Consider the following 26,494-nt stretch of genomic DNA (forward strand, 5'->3'; position numbering starts at 1 on the left):
GCTCATAGTTCCGTGCACTGATGAAAACTCTGGAGAAGTGGGGGAAATTAAAGGGAAACAACATTGAGACCAGAGAGAGGAAGAGAGAGAGATTGAGATTATGATTTGACCATTTAGGAGGCTGTTGCAGTACGAATCTCCCCGATATCAGAGATATTGAAGGACTGCATGAAGGTTGGATGCATTGGAGAAGAAGAGGTGAGGACTGCTTTGAGAAATATTTAAGAGGAGTTGGAAATCATTTCAATATGGAGAGTACACCTACTCTTAGGATATGTGAAACAGCTGAACACAATGTAGCTGAAGTCTAAGTTTGTTAATAAAGTAATCGCACTTTGAGGATGGAGATGGTGAAATGAGAGAACAAAGTGACAACAAGTTTGGTGTCGAACGTGTTATATTTTCATATTTAGGGGAAGTGATATCCAGTTTGAGGTGTTCAGTGTCCTACAAGTACTTGAAAATGTGGGGTGCAGTTCAGGATAGAGCTGTGGTTGCAGCTATGGAAAGAGATGAGCTAACTCATTCTAAGGATGGAATGTGATGAACTTTCTATGTTTAAGGAGGGCAGAGGGGGGGAAATAACAACCTTAAAAAGAAGTAATCAGAGAAATAGGAAATAAACCAGGAAAAAGTAAACTAAGGAAGGAAGGAGGACATTTCCAAAGGAGGTAATGATCTATGATATTTCATGTCACAGGAAGTTCAAGTGAATTAGGAACTGGAACTTGTGGATTGGACTTGAGAAGGAGTGGCGGTGAATTTAGGAAGAGGCATCTCAATCACTCAAGGAACTATCATGCAAAGAAGTTACATCTACAGAAGTTCTGGTGCCTTCTGCAAACATCCCTTCACATTGCCTTTGGCAGAAGCCTGGACTGCAGGAGGGGCAAGTGCAATGGGCCGGAGGCTATGCAGCCTGCCAGGTTAGTGAGGGGACTGGAACCAATGCCCGGCTGTCTGAATTCTCCTCTTGGACCCCTTCCAATTTCTCACATTTTAAAATATGTTATGAGAGGATTCCTTCCAGGACTTTTGAAAACTAAGAATAGATTTCACTTCTTTGTATTCAAATGGAAAAATATGGTATGGTTTAGGTATGCCTTGGACCCAGTAGGACTCAAAAATTCTGCTGATTTAACAAGTGATCATTTCATGTCCTCCCCACCCCCCACCCCCAAATTCTGTATATTTGGGGGAGATACCTATGTCTGAAGGCTTGTGATTTGGATTTTTCAAAGCTAGTGATTTTGGGGATTTTGGTTTTTTGGAAAGATTTTGACGGGCAATCAGAAGTCAGTCCTCGAGTGGGAATTAATCTGTGTATTTATGATGTCCCTATTAAAATACCACTGAAATAACCTCTGCTGTGTAGGATGGGGTACTCTCCACTGCTGTATCTCCAGTGTTTGGAGTAGCAATTCTAGTGAATGGAAGGAGATAATTGTCTGTTTATGTAATAGTTTCCGAACTAAAAATATTTTTTAAATGACCACATATGTGACCTTTTGGGAGAGCCAGAGAAGTAAAAGACACAAGAAAGAAAATACAGCAAGACAAGGAATTTATGGATAAGAGAGAGGTACAGGTTGACTTGTGAAAGTTTGTGTTTGATTTATAATACAAACCCACAGCTGTTTTATGAAATCTGTGCTAGATTAAAAAGCAGCTTAAGTTAATATCTAATAAACAAGAGTTTGTTCTGCTTTGTTGCCTACTTTTAAGCAACTCCCAGCTCTGTCTGCAGTCTGCTTGTTTTCTAAGACCACACAGGGGCCTGGTAATATGCCAAGCACAGACCAGATGTTGCTCTGACTTTTAAACATAGAAGTAAGAGATAGGCATCCCATAGAAACCTGACATGGACAATGATAGCAAGATGGTTGGCATGTTTGTTTCTAATTTTACCTCCTAAATATTGTTGATATGTGTCTTATTGTCTCTGTCCATCACTGTCTGTGGCCCAGTCCATGCCAACACCCTCCTCACTGGCACCTCTACCTCCAGTTCTATTCAACTTCATTATCCTCAAAGCCACTGCTAAGTGCTTGAAGCACAAATCTGAAAACCTCACTCCAGGATTCATGCCACCCCTGTGATTTCAGCATACCCCTAAAGGTACTCCTTAAAAATTAAAGTGCTTGGTAACCTATGAACACAGACATTGGTATGGGGAAGGCCTGGGGGTGGGATGGATGCAGGGTGGAGGGGATCAATGGGGGTAAAAAGGGGACATCTGTAATATTTTCAACAATAAAGATTTAAAAAAATTAAAGTGCTTGGGCTTAGCAGGGTGGGGGGTTGTGTAGGTTGCAGGAAGGAAGCAGAGAAGGGCATTTATGTAGAAAGGTCTGGGAAACCATGGTACGATGCATTCTGGAAGATTTACAGTCACGTTTGTAAATTAAAGGTGCTGAGAAGTGACTGAGTAAAGAAACAAGTATAACTTTCTTTAACTCTGTATTTTCTGAGTGTATTTGTAGAAAGTTTTTATACTTAACGACTGGAAGGACCTTCAGAATATGCATTATGGAAAATATTGCTCTCAAAATGAAGTCCAGTTACAAAATGAAATATGTGTTATTATGCTATTTTTAACGGTATATATAGAGAGAAAGAGAAACAATAACATCTGGAAGAAAATACATGCAGACTTTAACTTAAAAAATTTTTATTTTATATACTTATGAACTATTCAATTTTTTCTTTTAGCAAAATACTTGTGGAAAAAATAAAGACATCTCTTATTTGAAAATAAATAAAAGATATGTAGATAGGGAATATCATGGGGGGGGGAGGGATGCTATGGCTCGAGGCTATGTTTGACTCTGTGGTAATAATTCTTTGATCTTTGAAGTTAAAGAGAAAATGATTTCCATAGTTTTAATTTGTGGTGAGATTATTCTTGAATGCACTCTTTAAAAGTTTAAATGTCAAACTATTTTACAAAACTATAGTAATTAAAACAATTTGGTATTGTTACAGAAACAAACACGTAGATCAATGGAACAGAATAGAGAGCCCAGAAATAAACTCATGAATATATGGCCACTTAATCTATGACAAAGGAGCCAAGAATATACAATGGGGAAAGGATAGTCTCTTCAATAAATGGTGCTGGAAAAACTGGACAGCTACATGGAAAAGATTGAATATAAGACCTAAAATCATAAAATTCTAGAAGAAAACACTCAAGTTCCTTGACATTGGTCTTGGAAACAACTTTTTGGATTTGACACCAAAAGCAAAGATAGCAAAAGAAAAAATAAATAAGTGGGGCCACAGTAAACTAAAAAGCTCCTATACAGCAAAGGAAACCATCAGTAAAATGAAAATGGAACCTATGGAGTGGGAGAAAATATTAACAAATTAGATAGCTGGTAAGAGATTAATATCCAAAAAATATAAACAAGTCATACAACTCAATAGCAAAACAAACAAACAAACTAACTAATTAAAAAATAAGCAGAGTTCTGGATACACATTTTTCCAAAGTAGTCATACAGATACAGGTACATGGAAAGGTGTTTAATGTCACTAATCATCAGGGAAATGCAAATCAAAACCACTAGGAGATATCACCTCACACCTGTTAGAATGGCTACTATCAAAAAGACAAGAGCTAGGTGTTGGTGAGGAGGCAGAGAAAGGGAGCCCTTGTCCACCGTGGGTGGAAATGTAAATTGGTACAGCCACTATGGAAAATAGTAGGCAGGTTCCTCAACAAATTAAAAATAGGTCTAGAATCAATGACAAAACTAAACAAAAATGCTTTGTGGATTTCTGTTCAGTAGATTATTGTGAAATTATTAACGGCATTTGGTGATCAGTTGGGATCTTATCTGTTTTAGTGGGAAGAATAGCAAACTGCTCACCATAAGACATCTTCCATCACATATATACAGGGTGGGGCAAAAGTAGGATTACAGTTGTTCATATGGAAAATAATACAATAATTAATAATACAAGAATAAACTGTTTTGCAGACTCACAACTGTAAGCCTACTTTGCCCCACCCTGTGTATAGGACTAAAGGTGTTCAGAACGAGCCACCCCAAGATGCGCTTCTGTGGTATGGGGCTTGTTTTGAGCTAAAGGCAATTTTAGTTTCAGGCTCAAGAGAAATGTCTGCCCTTCCCTTTAACTACCTAAAAGAACTTAAATTAGAGGCTTTGCCCACAATAAGAGATTATCAGCAATAACCTTTTTGACCCACGTATATGGCTATATGGCAGAGCAAACTTTTATTTGCTAAACATCCCCTCTTATCATTCTGCAAAGAAGTCCCCAAGGTACATTACTTCATCCCTAGCTCAGAATGTCATATATATGTACCTCAGTCCCCCATCTGTCTCTGAACCTCTAGGTCATGTGGGGTCTCTGACTAGCTCATGTATGTGGAGTTCCCCTATATATGCATGTATTAAATTGGTTATTTTCTCTTGCTAATCTGCCTCATGTGTATTTGATTGTTAGACCAGCCAGTAGAACCTTGAGGGTAGAGGAAAGTTTGTTCCTCCCCAACAGGACCATGAAACATTGGGTGAGACTTGTTTGGAGTCAGTTGATGGCATCTTGGGGTCAGTTACTTTACCTGTTGCAAATATTGTAACCCCTGTAAACTGTCAGTACACTGTCAAGTGAAAGTGAAAAGCACCAGAAACAGCTAAACAATTACAGATCCACAAGTACATAACCTTTCTTTTTCTTCTGTGAATAACCAATGGAAGCTCAGAGAGCTTGGAGATGTGTGCAGGGTCACAGAAACCAGAAGCTTGAATCCTACTTGTCCTTACTAACTCACTTCAGAGTCTCTTTGACGGAGAACTTTCTACAGTAGACATTTCCACCTGGCTCTCCCCAAGTCCTTGCCCTTCCCCACTCCTATCCCCCAGAGAGTGCTCCTCCCTCTTTCTAGAGTTCTTATCTCACAGCACTGGAATTGTTTACTTGCTCACCCAAAGTAGGCTATGAAATCATTCAGGCCAGGGACTGTGGCTTTTATCTGCATTCTTTGCACCCAGCACGGATGGCTGGCTAGAAGGTGCTTAGCGAGTGTGAAAGGAATGAGTGGATTTTTCTGTCTCTGACTTTAGAGCACTTTCCTTTGAACAGTGCTACTTCCCTGGAGCAGTTTTTCTCTGAAAGTGTTCTGTGGAGTGCCACAATCATTCGGGGTGCTTGCTTTAAAAAGCACACTTCTGATTTCACTTCAGTCCTAGAGATGAGAACTTCTGGGTGCAGGGCCTGGAGATCTTAAACAAGCCCCTCATGATTTTAATGAAGCCAAAAATTCAAAAACCTTTCTTGGAGTTGTTTTTATGGAGGGGTGCTTTGGAAGGGAGGGAGTAGATAGGCAGTTAACTGGCATGCTTTCAAAGTGTTTGTTGGGAAGACTCTTCCCCTTCCCGCCCCCCACTTTTTTGTAGGGGGCTCATTTTTAAACAGACACTTCTAGGCCTTTACCTATTTAGCTTGTCTCCTGTTTCGTCAGCCCAGTATTGTTCAGTGACCACTAAGGGGCAGCAGAGTATAGAAAAAAATAAGAGGACCGCAAAGCACAATGAAACATTACCTATGAAATAGTTCAGTAATAAAAACGTGCTCCAGCCCCCTTCCTACTTTTACCTACCATTTTAGGAGTTTTATTTTCAAACATCATAATTTATATTAGTTTAATTAAATTATTTCTAGATTATGAATTAAGTTCCCTCAAAATCAAGAAAATAAATTAATGGAGAAAGAAGGAATACGTTAATGGGATAGAGCTGAGTATAAATCCTAGCTGAGTGATCCTAGATAAATGACGGAGTTAATAATAAAAGGGAGCCTGTCCGGGCGTGGCTCAGCGGTTGAGCATTGACCTAGGATCCAGGCGATCAGGGTTCGATTCCCGGTCAGGGCACATGCCCCGGTTTCGGGCTCAATCAGTGACTCTCTCATCATTGATGTTTCTATCTCTCTCTCTCCCTCTCCTTTCCTCTCTCTGAAATCAATAAAGATATATTTAAAATAATAATAATAATAATAAAAGGGAAAAAATGAACAAGATAATAAATGGGGCAACTGACCCAAGAAAGAACACACAAAATGTAGAGAAAATAAGACATATTTAAACAATTCTTATTAGTACTTCTAGGGAAATTCAAGTGTGAATTGCATAAACATAAAAGAGTGGGCAGCAATAATAAGGTAAAATCAGGGGACGACAGAAAGTGCTTTGAATTGTAACATACACTGTCATGCTTCTTCAATTACTGGGTGAGAGTCACCAGACAAAACAATTCCTTCACCTAAAACTATGCATCTCCCTGAAGCAGCTACCTGAAGGCACTGGAGAGCAAACAGGAGCCAACAGATTTTGGTGGGAAGGACATGCTTGAAGGAATGGAGGTGTAAAAAGGGTAACTTCCCTTTTCATGATTTTTAGCCTAGGGCCAAGCATAACCTGACACATGGATTAGCAGGGACTTGTGGGCAAATGTCATCTTGGATGACTTAGCATAAATCCATTCTTTCCAGAGACATACCCCCCTCCAGACCATCCCAGGTGTTGCCTACTCCCCTGGGGTAGCTTTCAAACTATACTGTTTCTTTAGTTGTTGCTGTTTTAAGGATGGGAAGGTGAGGGGCTGGGTGAGTCACTGCTAATTTTAATCAATCTTATTGCTTTTAGACATCTAAAACTATTAGCCTAGAAAATACTTACACACTGATTATGTTAGTATCAATTTGATAAGATTAACTTTCCAAATCTTCTCAAGATGTCTAAACCATGAATGGATATAAAAGTAAAAAGCACAAACTCTGGAAATATAAGCAATTAAAGAAATATATTTGCCAAATAAGTTTAGCAAGCTATTATAAGTAAATGTGTCCTCAGTCTTCACACTCTGTACTATAGGGATTTTTGAGGTTATAATTTGAAGGAGGTGCAATTTATTTTTTCCTTCTTGGAAAAAATGAAGGATAGTTTGTCATTACTTCGAAGTGGTTACTCAGAAGAGATAACTTGGTAAATAAAACTCAGCTTTTAGTAGCCTAATTATTTCTCAACTCAGGTAGTTACAGGTGAGATTTCAAAAGGCAAAGTAACACAATAAAGGGATTTTCTAATGATTAGCCATTACATTCTATAAAATAGATAATGATAACATATATCACTGGACTAAGTATATTGCCAACCATTTATTTAGTACTAAATATCACTATAATTTTAATAGCTGTCTGCAACAAGTTTCCACTCTAAATATATTAAAAATTTGGAAATAAGTACTTTTTGGAAAGATTAAGAGGTTACAGTTAATATTTTTCAAAAAGGGTAGGAGAGTTTCTAACTTTCATTTTAACTAGATTTTTTCCCTCTACCAGTTTCAAACTGCCACCTCCTTGTTTTAAATTGCTGAAACTGAAAACCTGAGACCTTTAAAATCATTCCACCATGAAGGTGATGGCGAACGCTCTCCCCCAAGCTGAGGCTGTGGGCTCTGCTGTGAGCGTGTGACCGGCTCGGTGTCAAGACTCCTTACTCGCCAGGACCTGGGGCAATTCTGCAGCGTCCTCGGGCTGGGGGCTGTGCCGGCCGTGTTTGGGGACTCACTGGTCATTGTCGCCGTTGTGCGCTTCAGAAGCTGCACACACCTACCAACTTGCTGGTTGCCCCCGGCCTGGCCGACTCAGGCGGCAGTGACCGTGATGCCCCTCGGCGCAGGGAGGCCCGTGGGGAGCTGCTGGTGCCGGGGGACAGTCACTGTGAACCTCACACATGCTCCATGCTCCCTTCTGTTCTGCTGCTTCATTGCGTGGCTGCTGTGTCTGCGCTGATGGAGGAACGGCCCTCACTGACCCTCTCACCTCTCCAACCAAGTTCACTGTCGGTGCCGGGAACGCGCACGGCGGCCTCTTGGCTCTTTCCTGTCGCCTACAGTTTTGCTATTTTTTACACTGAAGAGACTGAACTGGTAGTTGCTCTCACGTGGGTAGGAGGCTGTCAGGCTCCATTGAATCAAAACTGGGCTCTGCTTCGTTTTCTGTTCTTTACACCCACTGTTGCCATGGGGTTTATAGGCGGGAAGATATTTTTGGGGGCCAAACACCAGGCTAGGGAGCCAGAAAGCACAGCCAGCCAAGCTCAGTCCTCAGAGTCACGAGGGGAGGGAAAGCTGCTGCGACACTGGCCATGGCCGGGGCAGCATTTCTCGTCCCTCGCCTGCTGCGCGTTATTGATGCTGTGACCGATGCTTACGTGGGCTTTATAACTCCTCCTTGCGGGTGTGAGGTTTTAGTGGGGGGGGGGGGGTGTTATAATTCCGCTGTGAGCCCCTTCATATATGCTTCCTTTCACCCCAGGTTTCGGAAGGCAGTAAGACTTACTGTAAGAGGCAGAGCCCTAAGGTGATTCATCAACAATTAACTTATTTTCTGAGGAAGCAGATGCAGATGAACAAGATTACAGCAGGGACTTCAAAATTAACATGGAATTAAGGTCAAGTGCAAAATTAAACACTTGAACCTAGAGGGGCAGCTGTCATCATTTGCCAGGTAGGACGATATTACAGTCAGTAGAGGCCTTGCTGTCTTCATGCATTTTGGCATTTTTTAGAATTTAGTGATGGGTGAATAAAATTTGCTGATTACTTCCCATTTAGTATTTGTCTATGGTTTTCTAATTTCTCTGGTAATTTCTAATGCCGTCTCGATTTTCTACTTGTTTCTTCAAATAATGTAAGCTTTGTAGTTTCCCCCACACTTATTACCAATGTTTGGTTTTCTGAAGTACATAGAGAGTTTTAAGAAAGTCCCTGCATAACTTGCAATTTAGATTCTTTGGGGACAAAAATCTTCCTTAAAGCATATTTTGTTTGAGAAGTAAATATAAGATTATAAATTCTTGAAATTTTTTAAAACCTAAAATGACTTTATAAAAAGCTGCAATGTGAAACTTCCTGGTAATTGAAGATGGTCCGAAAAACACTGTAACTTTTGCATTTTCTGAACCCTGGCAATGCTTCTCTGCATTTTACAGAGACTGTGTTCACAAAGACCATGTACAGTGATTATATGATTACACACTACATCTTTCTTGGGGAGAACAAAATTTATTATGGTCAAATAAGTATGTGGACAAAAGGATGGTTTCTGTAGTTTTAAAAAAGTAATTTGAAGTAGAATAATTTTATAAAAAAGCTAATTCAAATCCACTGGGGTTTTTTTCCACTTTTGAGTTCCTTTTTTTGCACCAGACACTGATTTGGCGCTGGAAATAAAAAACAGTGATTTAAATATAACCAAGGATTATTTCAAGATAGCAAATACCCAAGCTGGTATTATACACTCCAGGGGTAGCTTGCCTTGTATTTGAGAATATTTCTTAGTCACATACATTTTAATTAAACTCTGAGTTAGACTTTTGTGTTTTAATAGATACTTTAATACTCTAAGAAGAACATGGGGATACATGAGGGGATACCTCAGAGATTTACTCTGCAGATTGTAAAGGTCAGTTTGCTTTTGAAATCATGGGCCCTCTTTTATCTGCAAAGGCTCTACGCAGCATCAGAGTCCAGAGTGAGGTTCGAAAGCCAGGCTGGCTAAGCTTAAATCCCATCTCTGCCATCTACAAGCTCCCACCTTGGTTAAGTTACTCATCTTTTGTGTATCTTAGTTTCTTAGCTATAAAATGGGGATGACAATGTGATATTCTCATTTAATTTAGTCAGCAAATAGCTATTGTTTAGCAGCTCATATTACTGGTGGGAAGGATGCAGCACAGACGGCCAGAGAGGCAAGGGAGCTCCTAGGAGATGGTAGAAAGTACAGACAGGGCAGGTGGGGCTTTCAAGGGGATTCTGCCTGCCTCATAAATTTAACCAAGATGAGTCATAACAGGGACAGGACATTTCCTCATCTTTAAAATGGTCTATACTGCTTAGCTTACTATTGTCCTTGGAAACTGATGAAATATTGCCCTTTGGCATTAGAAACAATTTAGTGCTTATCTTTGCAACAGTCACTTGTATGTGTGTTTGTGGACGCAGGTGTGTGAGCATATTGTGAGAACAGAATATAATAGAAATGCCAGCTCTTATATAATTTCTGGGAAGGTAATCTATGCCTTTTCATTTCTGAGAAATGCTGTTGATTGTTCCGACTGAGGTATCGCTTCCGTTTTACAAGGAATTCTGCTGGGTCCCCCATTATGATGTGGAAGATCCAAGAAGACACTCTTTATGATGGGCAGTTAAAGACACATGATCACCTAGTGTCCCATGGTTAAGTGTCTCATCACTGCCTGGCTCAGCAGCACGAAAAGAGCCATCTTCCAAAAGGTGCTTGACCCTCCACTGTAATAACGTGGCCTTGTTCCAGAGCCCCAGAGGACTGCATTGTGTTTCCTCACCAGAGCCTTCCAGCAAGTCCACACGGCAGCTGTTCCCACTAGGAACACCACCAGCACCACAAAGCCACTAAATTGTATGGCAGGTGTGCTGCAGCCCAAGGCCGTTGCAGGATGCTCCAGGCTGCATGCAGAGCTAGCAAGCTGTTTTGTCATCCAGGACATGCACCAGAGCAGTATTCCTAAGCATGGAATATGTTGCTTTCAGACCCTGAAGAGGTCTGCCAGGTATTGAGCTCCCTTCTTTGCTCGATTTGAAGTCCCCACCTCCAAATACCATCATATTGGAGATTCCGTCTTTAGCAACATGTCACCATGTATAATGAAGTGGAAAAGATCTGGGAGCATCGACTCAAACCTAGGCGTGAATAAATGATTTCCCAGAAGGAAAGCACAGACTCTGGTTGTACCTGTGCCTTCGTTTCTCCCTAGGCTGGCAGCTTTCTGAAAGCCAGACGTCCTAGGTGGAAGTGGGGCACCGTCATTCTGTTTCAGCATCCCGTCACATAGCCTCACCCGGCCCCTGGCTTCAGTAGGGAGCTGAAAACGATTTCCTGTGTGGGCTGGAGCACTTTTAGACCCTGTTACAGGAGCCAGAATCCTGAATCCCAGAGCTGTTTCTGGACCTGGAAACCACTAGTCCTCATAGCCAGGCCTGCTCACATTTGGTGTCCTTGTTTCTTGTGCACAGAGATTATTTCATGTATTTCCTCCCCCTCCCATTTTTTACATGCCTGCCTTTTCCATGTATTTGGAGCGCAGAGGCTGATGAATGCATAAATGAGCCATCTTGACCTAAATTCCTAATGAAATGTTTGTCTTGTCTGTGAAGTAAAGGTGAAGAGAAAAAACATGTCTTATCTGACTGTGTGTATTTTGTAATCTCTCCTTTTTAACATGAGCAAGCCATTTGGTTTTAAAAAGTAAGAGCTTGGAGATTGTTTTGCAGCCTCTCTCCGGACAAAGGGTGCTCTGCCTTCTAACTGAACAGTCCTAGCTGGGTGCAGCAGTCCAGGGACAGCCATGATCCAGGGGCCTCAAGAGCACCGGGACACCGTTGTCCATGGATCACACTTCTTAGCAGCAGGAGAAGTAGGTAGATGCCTGTGGTTTGCAGAAATCTATTTTTAAAAAATATATCTTTATTGATCTCATCAATGATGTGTCATTGACAGGCTGCCTCCTGCACGCCCCCTACTGGGGATCGAGCCCGCAACCCGGGCATGTGCCCTGAAGGCGATCTCCTGGATCCTAGGTCAATGCTCAGCCCCTGAGCTACACCAGCCGGGCTGCAGAAATCCTTCTAACCTGCCTCTAGAATTCCCCAAATTCCTGGTAGTATTGCAAGGACAAAAGTCTGTGTCAGGAAAGACTGTTACTGTCAGAACTACCTGGTCTTCAGGAACCACACCTTCCCACCTGGCAGTTTTGCATTTCCCTTGATTTTCTTTACTTCATCATTTAGTTGCAGTTGCAAAGAGGTAATGTAATCTCTGAAATGAAATAAGCAAAGCCCTTCCATGAGACTTGAAGCTAGTCCAGCAGTACAGAACCCTGCTGTTGGGGTTTGAGCCTACAGTTGCAGTCTTGTTAAAACTGAAGTTCTAACCTGGCCGGGCGTGGCTCAGTGGCTGAGCGTCGACCTAGGATCCAGGCGATCAGGGTTCGATTCCCGGTCAGGGCACATGCCCGGTTGCGGGCTTGATCAATGACTCTCTCATCATTGATGTTTCTATCTCTCTCTCTCCCTCTCCTTTCCTCTCTCTGAAATCAATAAAGATATAAAAAAAAAACTAAAAATTGAAGTTCTATTTCTCCACCCCAATTTAATGAATTATTACCATGCACTGTATTTCATATCATAATTATTGGGAAATTTCTAATAGGTTGCCAGATCAATTTCAAAATTTTAAAACCACTAATTTGAAATTTAAGCTTATTTAAAAATTAAATTTATGGTTGATGAACTGTCTTTTATTGCTTGGCCACTTATAAGTTTTATTGCTCTTCTAAACTAATAGTAAAAGAAATCATATATCAAATGATTTAGAGTACAGTTATAATGACCAAACTAGCAAAATAGCTCATAAACATATGAAGGTGTTATAAAACTCAAGAATGAATTAATGAATGAATCAATTACATATGGTAACCGTGAGATCAAAAACGCTAACTGTGATGCTCAGGGTTTTAGCTGCTCTTCTCTCTTAGCCACTCTGGTGTGTAAGTCCATGATAATCCTACTTCCTACTAACAGTTCTAATCTTTTTAGTCTGTTTACTAGGCCCAAGAAAAATATTTCTGTACAGAATTGTCTTAACAAAGATAGATGTGAAAATAATACAAACTCCATCAATATCCAATTTGATTTATAATAAGTTGATACCACCTATAGAGCAGAGGGCACTTACTAGTTCCTCCAGCTCATCCTCATGGGCACCTGTGTAGAACATGGTACCACCATAGGCAAGGGGCAGGATCTAGGTGATGCTGAGGCTAATTCCTGACACAGGCCCCATGCAGACGTTAAGCAAAATAGATCTGACTTCTACCCAAAAGTTTCCCTTGGGAAATCAGGGGAAAAAAAAAAAAAAAAAAAAAAGCAGCAGCCCCATGAAAGTCAGTTACAGAGAAATTTTGACAAGTTGGGAGTCAGTAGAAAACTTTGTGAGGAAAGGAGAAAGGAAATCAAAGAAAACAAAGATGGTTTCAGGTTACAAAGGGAAGAGTCAATGGAATAAAAAAGGGAGGGAGGGGAGTGTGCAGGCAGTGGGGTATGGTGAGCTCTGCGGCAGTTAACAAATAGGGATTTAACATTTATCAGTCAAATAAATATTTTTGGAGAAGCGACAAAGAAGTATACCTCCTAATATAACTGAAAAACATTGATTTATACTGTAATTTTTGAAAAGCAATTTGTTTTCTTTTCATTAATAGTGTTAATTGATTTCACTTGGACAATGTAAAGATATCTCCCACTTTCTCAACCTGATTTCTTACATTTGTTCAGAGAACAAATTCATAGTTGCTGAACTCTCCTTGAAAACCCCACCACTCACAATAACTTTTACAGCTTTCCTAAACCAAGGATAAAATAAAGCATAAATCAAAGGGTTCATAGCTGAGTTATAATAAGCACACCAACAGCAAATCTCATAAATGTAGGCAGGGGTTACGAAGCCCATAAAGGTATCCATTAATGAGTCAATGATGTAGGGTAACCATGAAATCATAAATGCTATCACCGTGATACTCAGAGTTTTAGCTGCTTTTCTCTCTCTCTTGGCCACTCTGGATTTATAAGTATCTGATGGTGATTCTGTTTGGCTACCAATATTTTCAATCTTTTTAGCTTGTTGTCTAGCCACAAGAAAAATATTACTATAGAGAATTATCATAACAAGCGTAGGTATACAGAAGGATAGAAAATCTATCAACACCCAGCTTTGATTAACAACTGCCTGACAACCTCCTACACAGCTGAGGGCTCTGGACACTTCCTCCAGCCCATCGTCATGGGCACCTGTGTAGAACACGGCACCGCTGTAGGCAACGGGCAGGATCCAGGAGAGACTGATGCAAATTCCCGACACAGGCACCGTGAACTTGACCGGATAGACCAGAGGGTCAGTAACAGCCAGGTACCTGTCGATGGAGATGGAGCACAGGTGGAAGAGAGAAGAGTAACAAAATGCCACATCACAGCACGTGTGGAAAGTACAGAAGCTTTGCCCAAAGTACCAGCAGTTCTCCACGGACCTGACCATGCTGAAGGGCATCACGGTCACCCCCACCAGAAAGTCAGCGCAGGCCAGAGAGGCGATGAGAAAATTGGTTGGAGAGTGCAGCTGCTTGAAATGAAGGATTGAAATCATCACCAGGAGGTTTCCAAACACGGCCAGCAGGGCTCCAAAGCCGAACAGCGTATAGAGAATCAGGCGGGGGCCTGGTGAGTAGGGAGTTTTCACACAGGATCCGCTCACGTTCTCGTAGCAGAGCTGCACAGCTGCAGAGGCGAGCGAGCTGTCACTCATCCTAAGGCTGTAAACACCTCGGCAACATCTGGAGAAGGTCCACCCTTTTGTCAATCACATAAATAGAGCAGTTTTATATTTCCTGAAGGGGGAGAAAAGTTTTTTTTTAAATGGATTACCTTTGCTCTAGTTACCAGATATTATTTCCATGACCTGCCACATATCCATATTTATTTTTAATCTGAGCATATGAAATCACAATATATTCAGCTTAAATAGTCAACAAATGTTAGCTATTATTAACTATTTCCATTATTGTTCTAATACTTAAGAATATAATTGGAAATAATTTTCTAAATCCAATAAGAATTTAACTTCAACTAAATCTGTTGCCAATTTGCTTTTCTCACAAAAGAGGTCTTGCTTAGCAGTTTATCAAACATCTTTTACTCCCTGGTCTCGATGCAGAGAATATTCCTTTTTGTCAAAGTTGGTGAGATATGTGTGATTGTTATTTATTAGCTGCCTTTTTCTATCCACTCCACCCAAGACCATCTGAGGAGTGATGACAGTAACCCTCAAGATGCACAGCCAAATCCCAAATCCAAAATCATCTACCGTGGAGTCCCGGTAGTGAAAGGTGTGAACAGGGGAAGACACTTATATTTCATCATTTTCACTTACAATTTATTGTTTGCTGTAGAATAGCCTCGATACTAAAGCCCACAGGGATGGCTTTAAAAAGGAAAATGAGAGAACATTCTCATTCATAAACAAAGATGCAAAAATCCTCAACAAACTTTGACAAACTAAACCCAGCAATATATACAAAGATGAAACATCATAATTTTAGTCTATGCCAAGAATGGAAGTTTGCTTTAATGTTAGAAAATCTATTCATATAATTTGCCATTTTATTTATTTTATTTTTATTTTTTTATTTTTAAAATATATATCTTTATTGATTTCAGAGACAGGAAAGGAGAGGGGGAGCAAGAGAGATAGAAACATCAATGATGAGAGAGTCATTGATCGGCTGCCCCCTGAGCCTGCATCCTGGGCGTGTGCCCTGACCAGGAATCGAACAGCGATCTCCTGGATCCTAGGCCGGCGTTCAACTGCTGAGCCACGCCCGGCTGGGCTGCTGCCTTTTTTTTTTTTTTTTTTTTAAATATGTCTTTATTGGTTTCAGAGAGAGGAAGGGAGAGGGAGAGAGAGAAATGGAAACATCAATGATGAGAGAGTCATTGATCGGCTGCCTCCTGCATATTCCCTACTGGGGATCAAGCCCACAACCCGGGCATGATCCCTGACTGGGAATTGAACCGCGATCTCTTGCATCCTAGGTCAATGCTCAACCACTGAGCCACGCTGGCCCAGCTAGAGTAGTCTTAATCCTGTAAAACTCTCTAACCACATCCTATTACAGTCTCCCCTGCCACAATATGATCCAACCATGTTTCCCCACGCCCATGCTCTCATTGCCCCCAACAACGTGCCTCAGGACCTTTGCACAGGTTGTCACATCTACCTGCATTATTTTTCACCAGAGCTTCACAGACTTGTCTCATCACCACCCTTCAGACCTCAGCCTTTACTTCACTTCCTCAGAAAAATCATTATCTCCATAAGGTTGGTATCTCTACCTCTCATTTGTGGGGTTTTTCCTACCTTGTTTTCTCATTACCTTAATTGTACTTATGAGAATTTGGTCTAATCTTATTTGTCTGTTTACTTGTCTATCTCTCCCGATGACATGTAAGCTCCATGAGGTCAAACACTTCTTTCCTTAAGTATCACCATGAGTAAACCAGGCAGTTTTTATTGCTTTGTTTCTCTGTTCCTTTGTTGTTGTTTTGTTTCAGTTAGTCGAGTGGATAAATAAAATTCAAATTCATTCCCTAGCTTTGGAAGAATGCAAGTAAATGCATTTTTGAATAAAAAGAATTAAGTAAGTAAATCTAATCTGACCAAGAATCTTTGAAAAATAGAGACAAATGTCTTACAACTGGAATAAGGCCTGAAGAAGGAAACTCTCAAAAAAGGTTTTTGGTTCTGGGATATATTACATTAAAGCTGAAATGCAATATGCATAGTCCCACTTCAGTGGTTGGAAATGGGTCCTTTACTAAACCTGATGACACACTCCTTTGGCCTAAAATTCAGGCAGTCTTCTCTAAACCCCAAGCCAGGCTAAATTTTCCTCCCTACTCCCTTAGCTTCCTGCACTGTAATCGAGTGGCTAATGGTCTTTCCTATTAGACCATAGCCCTTTGAGGTCAGAATTCGGGTTTTATTAATTGCTGAACCATAAGCCCTCACAGCAGCACATGGCACATAGTAGATGCTCACTAAATGTTTGTTGAACTGAGTATCTTTTAATACAGAGAGCAAGGTATTCATGGTAGTCACCATCCTCCTGAGATAATGGCTACTCTGTTCAGCCTGGATGAGTCCTAGAGAGGAGAGCATTAGACTAAGAATAGTGACAGGATTGCTCACTTTCCTTGAAGAGCATGTGGGGCTGTTCTGAAAAATAATTGAGCTAATGTTCATGAACACCCTTTGTAAATTATAAAAGTTCTTTGTTAAGGTAAGGAATGATTATAGCTACCACAGAAGCTTCCACCTGCTCCTCCCGTTCTCCTCTATTTACCTCTGCTCCTAGGGAGCCAAATAAAATGCTGGTCTGCACAGAAGACCATCACATGGCCTCAAACATCAGTGTGCACTGAATGACTGGCTGCCTTTCTTGTTCAGTCCCTCAGGTGCAGCAGTCCAAATGTCTTTGTTGAATTCCCAAAGAGGACGGGAGGCTCATCATGTACAGCAAGTTGTAAAGTGCTCCTGACATTGTAAGGGGCTCTGTTGCCCTACCAGGCCCTGGAAGGGGGTCTAACTTGGCCTGAAGCCTGAGGACTCTTCCTGTTTCTTTCATTCTTCAAAAGGAAGCCTCTGAATGTTGCCTTCCAGATAAGGGCCAAGGAAATCTCCTCCTGAAGGATTAAATTACTGCAATCAGAAGAGAATAAATCAATACTCTGCTAAGCATCTTAAAATCCAGTTCTAATTTCAAATACTGTCCTGTGAAAACAATAATTTACTGACATTGCAGGACCTAAATATGCTATATTCAAATTATCAAATTATAATTACTGACCTCGGGAAACTATAAATGTTCAACAGAACAGGTAGATCAAGAGGGTATTGGGAATTCTTAACCAAATAAAAATGTTATTGAAGGTGTTTTGGAGTAAAGTTTCCCAATAGCAAGAGTAGATTTTAAAAAAGCAAAAAGTTTATGAATGCATTTAGGATGTATGTATGTGAACATTAGAAACCTTAGGATTAGATGTCCTGCATAGAGGCACTATGTCATTGGCCAGGTCAGAGAATGGAGGGGGTTTGATTAACCAAATATTCAGATATTAGTCTAAGAATTGTTATAATAAAATACTTAACATTAAAATCTATGGTAATGGAAACAAACTTTCTTTTCCAACCTACCAGTGTCTAAAGGTTATTGTTATGAAAAGCAAACTTAGTTCCTGCACATACAGGCAAACACTAATGAATAAATTGCTCCAGCCACATATAAACATTCTAAGTTTTTAAATATATTCCATTAAAAATTTTTCCAACCTGTCAATACAGAGGATAGTGAACAATATTTCTACATGACCAAACTTTTCTGTGAAGCAGTTGGACTATTGACACCTGAGGAAAAGGAAGGGAAGAGCTCATTCTTAGCCTCAGGAAGTTCACTATCTGAGCATGAAAGCTTCTTTCTAAGTGTTGCAAGTGATTCTGAGTTGATGAGTCATTTTCCACTGTGTGCCTCTGCTGGTCCTGTGCTCAAGTTCCCCAGCACAACACTGTGCACATATGACCAAAGTCCATTAGAATAGGAATTAAATTCAGTTCAATTTCCTCTTTACAAATAGCTCTTTGCTTTATCTTTCCTTCCAAGAAAAGCAGCCCCCACCATCCAACATCCTTTGTTTTATAATTGTTTATGTCTGTGAACTTGAGTAACTCTCATTTTCCTCAAAGTTTCTATGTTTTAGTCACCCGGTGAATGTGTTCAGAGATTTTTCTGGGAAGGGCACCATGCCAGGCACTGTGGGATACTAACATGAATAATATAAGGTTATAGTCTTGCATACAAGAAGTTAGCTGCTAGATGAACAACTAACACACCTGTGCACAACCAACACTAGTGCAAAGCAGGAGTCAGAAGAGACAGGTTTGCCCCGACCCGTTTGCTCAGTGGTTAGAGCTTTGGCCTATGGACTGAAGGGTCCCGTGTTCAGTTCCAGCCAAGGGCACTACTGCAGTTGCAGGCTCGATCCCCAGCCCTGGTCTGGGCGTGTGTGGGAGGCAACCAATGGATGTGTCTCTCTCACATCTGTTTCTCTGTCTTCCCCTTCCACTCCCTCTGAAAAGCAATGGGAAAAGCATCCTTGAGTGAAGATTAAAAAAAAAGACACAGGTTTGGGGTCGGTGGGGTGGGATTAGAAGGAAGATGCTGGAGATGTTTCGTTTGAATCTTGAGGGAGCATCCAAAAAGATATTTTACTGAGAGTAAAAAATGAGAAACTCAAATTTGAGGGAAATGAGAGGGACTAAGATAAATATATTTGAGAGAAATAGAAAGAGAGGTGGTCATTGAAGCCATGAGATTAGAACAGGGTTTCTCAACCATGGCATTACTGAAGTTTTGGACCAGATAATTCCTCATTGTGGGGGGCTGTTCTGTGCATTATAGCATGTTTAGCAGCATGCCTCTCTTGTGCCTCCTAGATGTCATTGCCACTCCCTCTCTGGTTGTAACAACAAAAATGTCTCCAGACATTGCCAAATGCCCCCAAGGGGCAAAACTGTTCTGACTGAGAACTGCTGGATTAGAAAGATAGAGAGATGGTGTGAAGAATGAAAAGAATATTATAAAAAACAAAATTTGGTGAAATAAGTTTATGGGGTAGGAAAAGGAAGAGATAGACTAAAGGACCCAGAGAAGAGACATTAAGTGAGGCCATAAATATTATCCTAAAACTGGGGCAGGGAAAGAACTTCAGTTTGTGAATGAAGCTCAGGCTTGGGGAATAATTAGTATGTGTACCCCCCCCCCCCCGAAGAGATGGTCACACCACCTCTATACATGCACGCAGGCCACATGTGTATATAGATAAAAATTATGAGAGAAAGAAAGAATATGCTTCTAAACTCTTTCTTTATCCATTCTTCTCATTTAATAAGACAGTCCAGTTTTATCAAAATATTGCTAACCTCACATCAACTCTTTTTGAAAAGAAGTTTAAGTCCGAACCAATAAAATTGGAAGTAAATACAACTGTCTGCTTCCTTCCCCCTTTCTGTCATTCACACGCTTCACAATTCAGGCTCCCAGGACTCTCCGGCTCTCTCCCCACTTCCCTAAGATGCAACAATAATCTCAGGAAAGATTTAGATAAACTGTACATAGCTGTCATTGAATGTGAAGACCAACTGTGTCTCCTCTTCTGATCTTTACAAGAAAAAAAGTAGAAAGCCCTTATTATTTGATTTAAGCCAAAGGAGTAAAATTCTAAATCTTTAATTTTAGAAATTCAGGAATCAGCAAGGCTTGGAAGACAGTTTCTCCTTATTGGAGATGCCTTCCTCAAATCTTAGAAATTAGCCACTTTGGTAGCTCTGGTATACCCAGAAGGCTAGAGAGTAAGTCCTCATGCTTACATGTCTGTTATACCAATTGGAAGAATCTCCTGTCTACTCTGTCCACACTCCTACCTTTGGGTGGAAAAGGCATCCAAGACTCCCTACCAGGAAAGGATCCTAGAGGACAGAAAGCTTTGCCTAAGCATGTCCAGGAAACAGGCCTAGGGTGGAAGAGTCAGGGTGGAAGATCATTCCTGTGACAATCATCCTCAGTGCCTTGCGAAACCAAGGGTAAAACATGCCATATATAATGGGATTGAAAGTGGAATTGAAATAACCCAGCCAGAGGAAGACATTATACAAGTCTTCAGGAGTTGTGAAGTTAATGAAAGGGTCTGTAATCGTCAAGAGGAAAAAGGGCAGCCAGCACAACACAAACACTCCCATGACTATGCTTAAAGTCTTGGTGGCCTTGCTTTCTGTTTTGGATGATGCTCTCATTTTGCTTTCTGACCCAACCTGTTTCATCACAGGACCCGTGCCGATCTGCTTAGCGTGCTTCCTGGCTACTGTGAAAATGTGTACGTAAATCCCCACCATTACGGTCCCAGGGAGGAAAAAGGCTATAAAGGAGGCCGTAACCCCTCAGAACTTGTTAAATATCAACACACACAAACCTGCGCAGTCAATGGCTGCAACAAAATCCTCTGCACCAATTATGTTTAATTCTGAGAACACTAGGCCGAAGGCAAAAAAGATTGGAACAGACCAACTGATGAGCAGAAAGACCTCTATGACAGGAATGGTGATTTTGGTGACATAATGCAAAGGGTCACAAACAGCATAGTAACGGTCCACTGAGATGAAGCAGAGGTGAAAAATGGAGGTGGTACAGAGCATGATGTCACAGCAGCTGTGGACTTTGCAGAAGAGATTTCCAAAGTACCAGCAGGATTCGATGGACCGGATCATACTGAAGGGCATGACCACACAGCTCAGCAGAAAGTCAGTGGTGGCCATGGAGAGGATCAGGAAGTTGGTTGGGGTGTGGAGCTGCTTGAAGTGGGTGATGGCGATGATCACAACCAGATTGCCCAGTATGGTCATCACTATAGCGCCAATCATGACTATGTACATGGCAGAGACGCTCAGCGCAGACCTCACACCTCTAGGGCATGAATTGTTGACCGAAGCAAAGCAAAGTTGTACTTCTGCAGGGTTCCAAAGGCCAGGTGAATTCATTGTCTTGGGCCTTTGGGTACTACGAGTCTTTTGCAAAAGTACTGTGTTCCCCTCCTTTCTGCGAAAGAAAGGGAAAACAATAAAAATTACTGAAAACTTTTCAGAGAGGCCCAGCGGGCTGCATTTCCAATCCCAGGTTGAATTCCCTACTGTTCAGGAGCACTGCTTTGGATCCGGCCCTTAATACACACAATATATTCAATTAAGGAAACACTTCTCTCTGCAATGTAAACAATATAGTTTTTAGAATTTAGAGCAATATACGGTAAACAAAAAATATGTTAATGCCTACAAGATTATACATGAATCATCTCAAAATGAAGTGGAAAATATCTCAAATGATGAACTCTGTAAATCTCGTGGCTTATCTCCTTTCATTTAGCAGCAATTTCATGAATTCAAATTCAGGTTGAGGTCATCTTGTCCACAGATTTCAAGTCTCATGTTGGAAACAAATTTGACATATATGGGTGCTCGTTTTGTTGTTGTTTTGTTTTTAATCTTAGTCATTTATATATCTTATTTTTTAACATCTTTATTCATTTAATTTATTGGCGTGACATTGGTTAATAAAATTATATAGGTTTCAGGGATACAGTTTTATAATACATCCTTGTGTGCCCATTGTTTAAGCTGTTGCTTTATATAATTTATGCATGTTGCTCTTAAAATGTGGAATTAATGGGACTGGCTCACCCAGAGTATGACATGGGTTTGGTTTGTTTTTCCAGTGCCAGGACTTGATGTGTAATCCTGATGACCAATGACAAGCATTAGTGAGATCTAGGGCCAGGTTAGAGAGGTGGACTTTGGCCAGAGAATAGATTAAAACTCCCTGGTCCATTGGGAAAATGAACCCACAAGCACGTCCTACCTGATTTACTTGGAAAAGATATTAATGAGAATACAAGTACCTTTGAAAATAATATTTACAGTATTTGCTACTATAGCTCAACATTCTTTCCAATGTATATTAGTTGAAATCTTAACAGTATAGCACATTTTATTTGCTTCAGATATAGTAATTTAATTTTTTCAGATTAGCATTTTTCTTTAGATATATTTTAATTGTAACAATCAAACATTATGCCGTTGAGTTGAACTTGACAAATAGAGAAGTAAAATGTAAGAAAGACAAAGACTTGTTTAACTTTTTAATAAACTGTAGTCAGTCTTGGAACACACAGCACAAATTATTTCGTTACTTATTACTTTGCCTTCTAAGCTCTAAGATATTGAATATAATGAAATCTTAAACATCTAGTTACCTTCTTTAATTAATCAACTTTATTTTGCCATTTATCTTCTTTGTATTTGTGAATTAATTTTTTTCTTTATTTTATTTTTCCCCATCACCATTTATCCCCCACACCCTCTTCCAACTCCTTCTAAAATCTTTTCTTTTTAATGTTCTTTTAAAATTTATCTTTAAAGATAGCTAACAATTACCACAGCATTACTTCGGTATTTGTCACTGTATATACATAGACTTAGCATTCCTCATACAAAATAGCACACTCTTTAATACTTCATGGTGTAATTTCTGGAGTTTAAAGTTTCATTTTTGAAAACATAATTCCTGGAAAGATTGATATTATTTAATTCCTAGGTTTATAAGGGAAATTTTATTTATTTTATTCTATTTTTTGGAAAACACAATATGAAACACTTGCTAGAAATTAATAGCATTATCTCATATTTCTATGATGTATGATTATATGTATTAGAGAAATAGTCAAACCTCTAAATGTTAGATTAAGACAAAAAGGGTAAGACACATGGTTATTTAAAAGATTATTACATGGGTAAATTGTTAAGGTAATGTCAAAGGTAATAATACTTTTAAGCCCCTACCTTAAGCTTTTGACCAAAATTTATAAAAACAAATAAGAAAATGCAAATATGACTGCTGGTCTATTGCTCTGTTTAAAAAGGAGATGCTCATGAAATTAAATGCACTTGGGGTTTTGTTTATTGTTTAAAAACTGAACAGAACATAGATTCTTTTTCTTTGAAGATTCACCTCCACAAAAGATACAGTAATTTTGTAAATAAAACACAATGAAGTTTGACATCTCACTTTTATCATGGGACATAATAGCATTGCAACAAAGAACCAAATTCACAGCAACATTGCAATCACCTAATGAAAGCATAGAGGTGTTAATTATTTTTGCCAGGAGTTCAAAATAAATACTTGCTAACAGTTCTGGGGAGGAGCAAAGACTGCATTGTTTATTAGTTCAAATGTAGTTCTTTAAGGGAAAAGATTACAGAGTAAAGACACAGACATAAGGACTCCGAAATAATGATTTTGAAAATCTAAAAGTTCCTCAGAATTTTAAGGAAAAAAATGAAAAAGGCATTAAGTAATAATATTTCAAGTATCAAATACCTAACATTTAAAAAATGTATATGTATTTCGCTTAAATAAGAAGGAATATATTCAACAATAATACAATAATATGTTGTAAATAAAGTGGAAAATTTGGAGAGAACACATCATACCTGCTTTATCAGAAATTACTTTTCTTCTCTTACTCAAACACTCCACCTCCATGTGTTTCTCTGAAAATAATGTTTTTATCTTGTTTTGTTATATCATATTTAGTAGGTTTTTTTAGGTAAGGAAAGTTGCTTATGAATTAGATTTAAGAAAGATCTGCAGCAGGTCTTTCTCTTGTTGACTCTTTAGAATTTCAGTGATTTGAAAAACGGATCCAGACTTATATTTATAGTATTTTAAATTTGACTCTTTTCACCATGTTAAAAAAAAAAAAAAGATAAATCTATTTTTTTCTTTTTCCTCTCTTAATATTTTCTCCTTTGGTTTACAAGAATTTGTTCGGCTAAGCAGGCATTTTGGAGTTGAAACCATTGAAAGGTGGCCTATCTGCTGTGCCAAAGTTTCTTACCAGGCAAATGAGCATTACACCCGGTGCTCTCTCCCTGCCGCTTTCCCCCAGAAAATGCACCTGGGCCCCGGCTCTGGCGGGTGGGCTCCTGGCAGGCGGTGCTGCCCTCGGTGTTTATACACAGGCTATGCCTCCGGGGCCGTATGACCTGGGCCCTGTTTTTGACAGGTGGGGCCTTTAACAACCTTCCGTGTGCTGCCAGCAAAGAGATCACAGCAAGTCACCAGAGAATTGGCTCTGGGGCATGAATCTGCTGGGGGCTGTCATCCCCAAGACTCCAAAGGGATCGCGTGGACTCGCCTCACTCAAGGCCGGAGTGGAAAAGAAGGAACAGCGAGCTCTTTAATCCCCACTGAAAATCTGACTCATCTACATCTGTTCATTTGCCTGGCAATGATATCATCTGCCAGTGATACTCATTCACACTGCAGTTCATTGTCAGTAATTTTCCAAAGAAAGGTCTTGGCCCAAACAAAAAGCAGTAAGAACCATGTATCAGACCAACTGAATGAAAAATAAAAACTGCCATCACCGTGCGTCAGGGAAAAGTGGCCTGATGGCTCCAGAGGCAGGCCCCGAAGCAAAGGAGTCCAGGCGGAAGGGTGAGATGGGGCTGAGGCAGGGAACGCGAGGCTTCAGAAGACATGTTCCCTTGTTAGCCTCAGTCCATTTTAAACCTAGTTTCAGAGACAGGCAACTTCTGATTCCTGGTGATGTCTGATAGGCTCAAAATGCAACGCGAAATGCACGATCCATTCAGTTTTGCAAGTGTCAACGCTATGCCTGTCCAATTTGCTTTTAAGAAAAGTAAGGTTGGGTATTTCAAAAGCTTCCCACAACAGCCACTGACGTTTTAAATGACTTTTGGACAGAGCAGGCCATTGAGTTAAGAAGGCACGAGAGGAAAGAGTGATATTTTTAAACATAAGTTTGGGGTTTCCCCCTCACCCGGTTCCTTGGGTATAAATCCCCACTTGACCTTGTTGGAGTTGGTTGCTTCTCTCTCTGCTCCCACTACAAACACCCCACTGCAGTAACCTCCCTTGAATAAAGTCGGCCTCATGGCCTTTAATAAGTATAATGAAGAATTTTTTTCTAACACACAACCCCTGAAGTTTTTAGAGTAGAGAAATTGTTCAGAAGTAAAGAAACAAATGAGACTTTTCAAAGCAGGAACTGAGAGGAAGTCAAAAGGACCAGAAGGATCACTAGCCATGAAATGTCAGTCACTGTGGAAGTGGGGCAAGTCAATTTTTTTTATATATAACTTTATTTTTGTTGATGACACTATTACAGATGCCCCTGTTTCCTCCCCTTTGCTCACCTCCATCCAGCCCCTGCCCCCCTTCCCTCTGGCCATCCCCACACTATTGTCTAAGTTCTTTGGCTAATCTTCACCTTCTTTCACCCAGTCCCCACCTCCGCCCTCCCCCCTCCCCTTCATCAGCATCTCCCCAGCCTAAGCTACCATCTCCTCTCGTCTGTCTGGACTTGCAATCAGTAGCCTCCTACCTGCTCTTCTCAAATTCGCTCTTGTTCTTCTCTTATTAATTCTTTACACCAAAGGCATTTCAAACCACTCATCTGAGTCTGCTGTGCCTCGCTGCACCGCCCCTCGCTCTCTATGGGCCTAAAGTGAACTGGGACTCAGGATCAGTCTGCTTTCCCCCTCCTTCTCTCCCTCCCACAACTTAATCCCGGGTGCGAGGAGACACGGGCATGACTGTTACATGTACTCGTGTATGTCCCAGTCTATCATATAAAGGAAGGTTCTGTTGTCTCTTAATGTTTCCCAGAAAGATTACCGCAAGGACTTTTACCTAGTGCTAATGACCTGACTTACATCGTAGGCACTGTGGTGTGGATGAAATTTATTTGGTGGAACTGCAGGCAACTTTCAGAGAAAGTGGTTAAAACAAGTACAAGGAGAGGCCTTGTGATTGCTGGCTGCTGGTGCAGACACACCATGCAGGTTAAGAAGCTGGAGACAGAGGAAACAGAAAGTCCTTTCAAATATAAACCACAAAGTAAGAAAATCATAAAGGTGAAAACTCAAATTGCATATGACGATTTGTAATCAACCGCTCCTCCTATGAGCAGCTCTTTCTAGTGAGCTTTGGTGTGTCAGGAAATAAATGAATAATTTATATGATGATTCTGAATAATTCTCCCAAGCTAAATGATGAGGTGGACTTTGGGTTGATAGTAACAACCAGTCTTATGTCTCACTTCTTCTGTGGATTCACAAGTCATAATGATCTTCCATTTTCTGAATTCTTAGAGTGGACTCAGGGAGGAACCAAAACCAT

General features: G+C 40.4%; 2 protein-coding genes and 1 pseudogene across 3 annotated transcripts; 1 reads left to right on the forward strand and 2 right to left on the reverse strand.

Moving 5' to 3' along the window:
- Positions 1 to 7,441: 7,441 nt before the first annotated feature.
- On the forward strand, positions 7,442 to 8,510 carry LOC308559146 (trace amine-associated receptor 9 pseudogene; annotated as a pseudogene). The gene is made up of 2 exons: positions 7,442 to 7,719; positions 7,830 to 8,510. The product of its transcript is annotated as a trace amine-associated receptor 9 pseudogene (transcript).
- Positions 8,511 to 13,392: 4,882 nt separating this feature from the next.
- On the reverse strand, positions 13,393 to 14,430 carry LOC308558411 (trace amine-associated receptor 6; the record flags this gene model as incomplete). The annotated part of the gene is made up of 1 exon (XM_081140079.1): positions 13,393 to 14,430. One exon carries the CDS (start codon positions 14,428 to 14,430, stop codon positions 13,393 to 13,395), a length of 1,038 nt encoding a protein of 345 aa, XP_080996205.1.
- A 5,796-nt stretch (positions 14,431 to 20,226) lies between these two features.
- On the reverse strand, positions 20,227 to 21,270 carry LOC308558862 (trace amine-associated receptor 4-like; the record flags this gene model as incomplete). The annotated part of the gene is given in 2 exon segments (XM_081140845.1): positions 20,227 to 20,673; positions 20,677 to 21,270. Coding segments are annotated over 2 exon segments (1,041 nt in total).
- Positions 21,271 to 26,494: the final 5,224 nt, after the last annotated feature.

The sequence above is a fragment of the Miniopterus schreibersii genome, assembly GCF_964146895.1.
Source record: "Miniopterus schreibersii genome assembly, chromosome: 6".
NCBI classification, from domain to species: domain Eukaryota; kingdom Metazoa; phylum Chordata; class Mammalia; order Chiroptera; family Miniopteridae; genus Miniopterus; species Miniopterus schreibersii.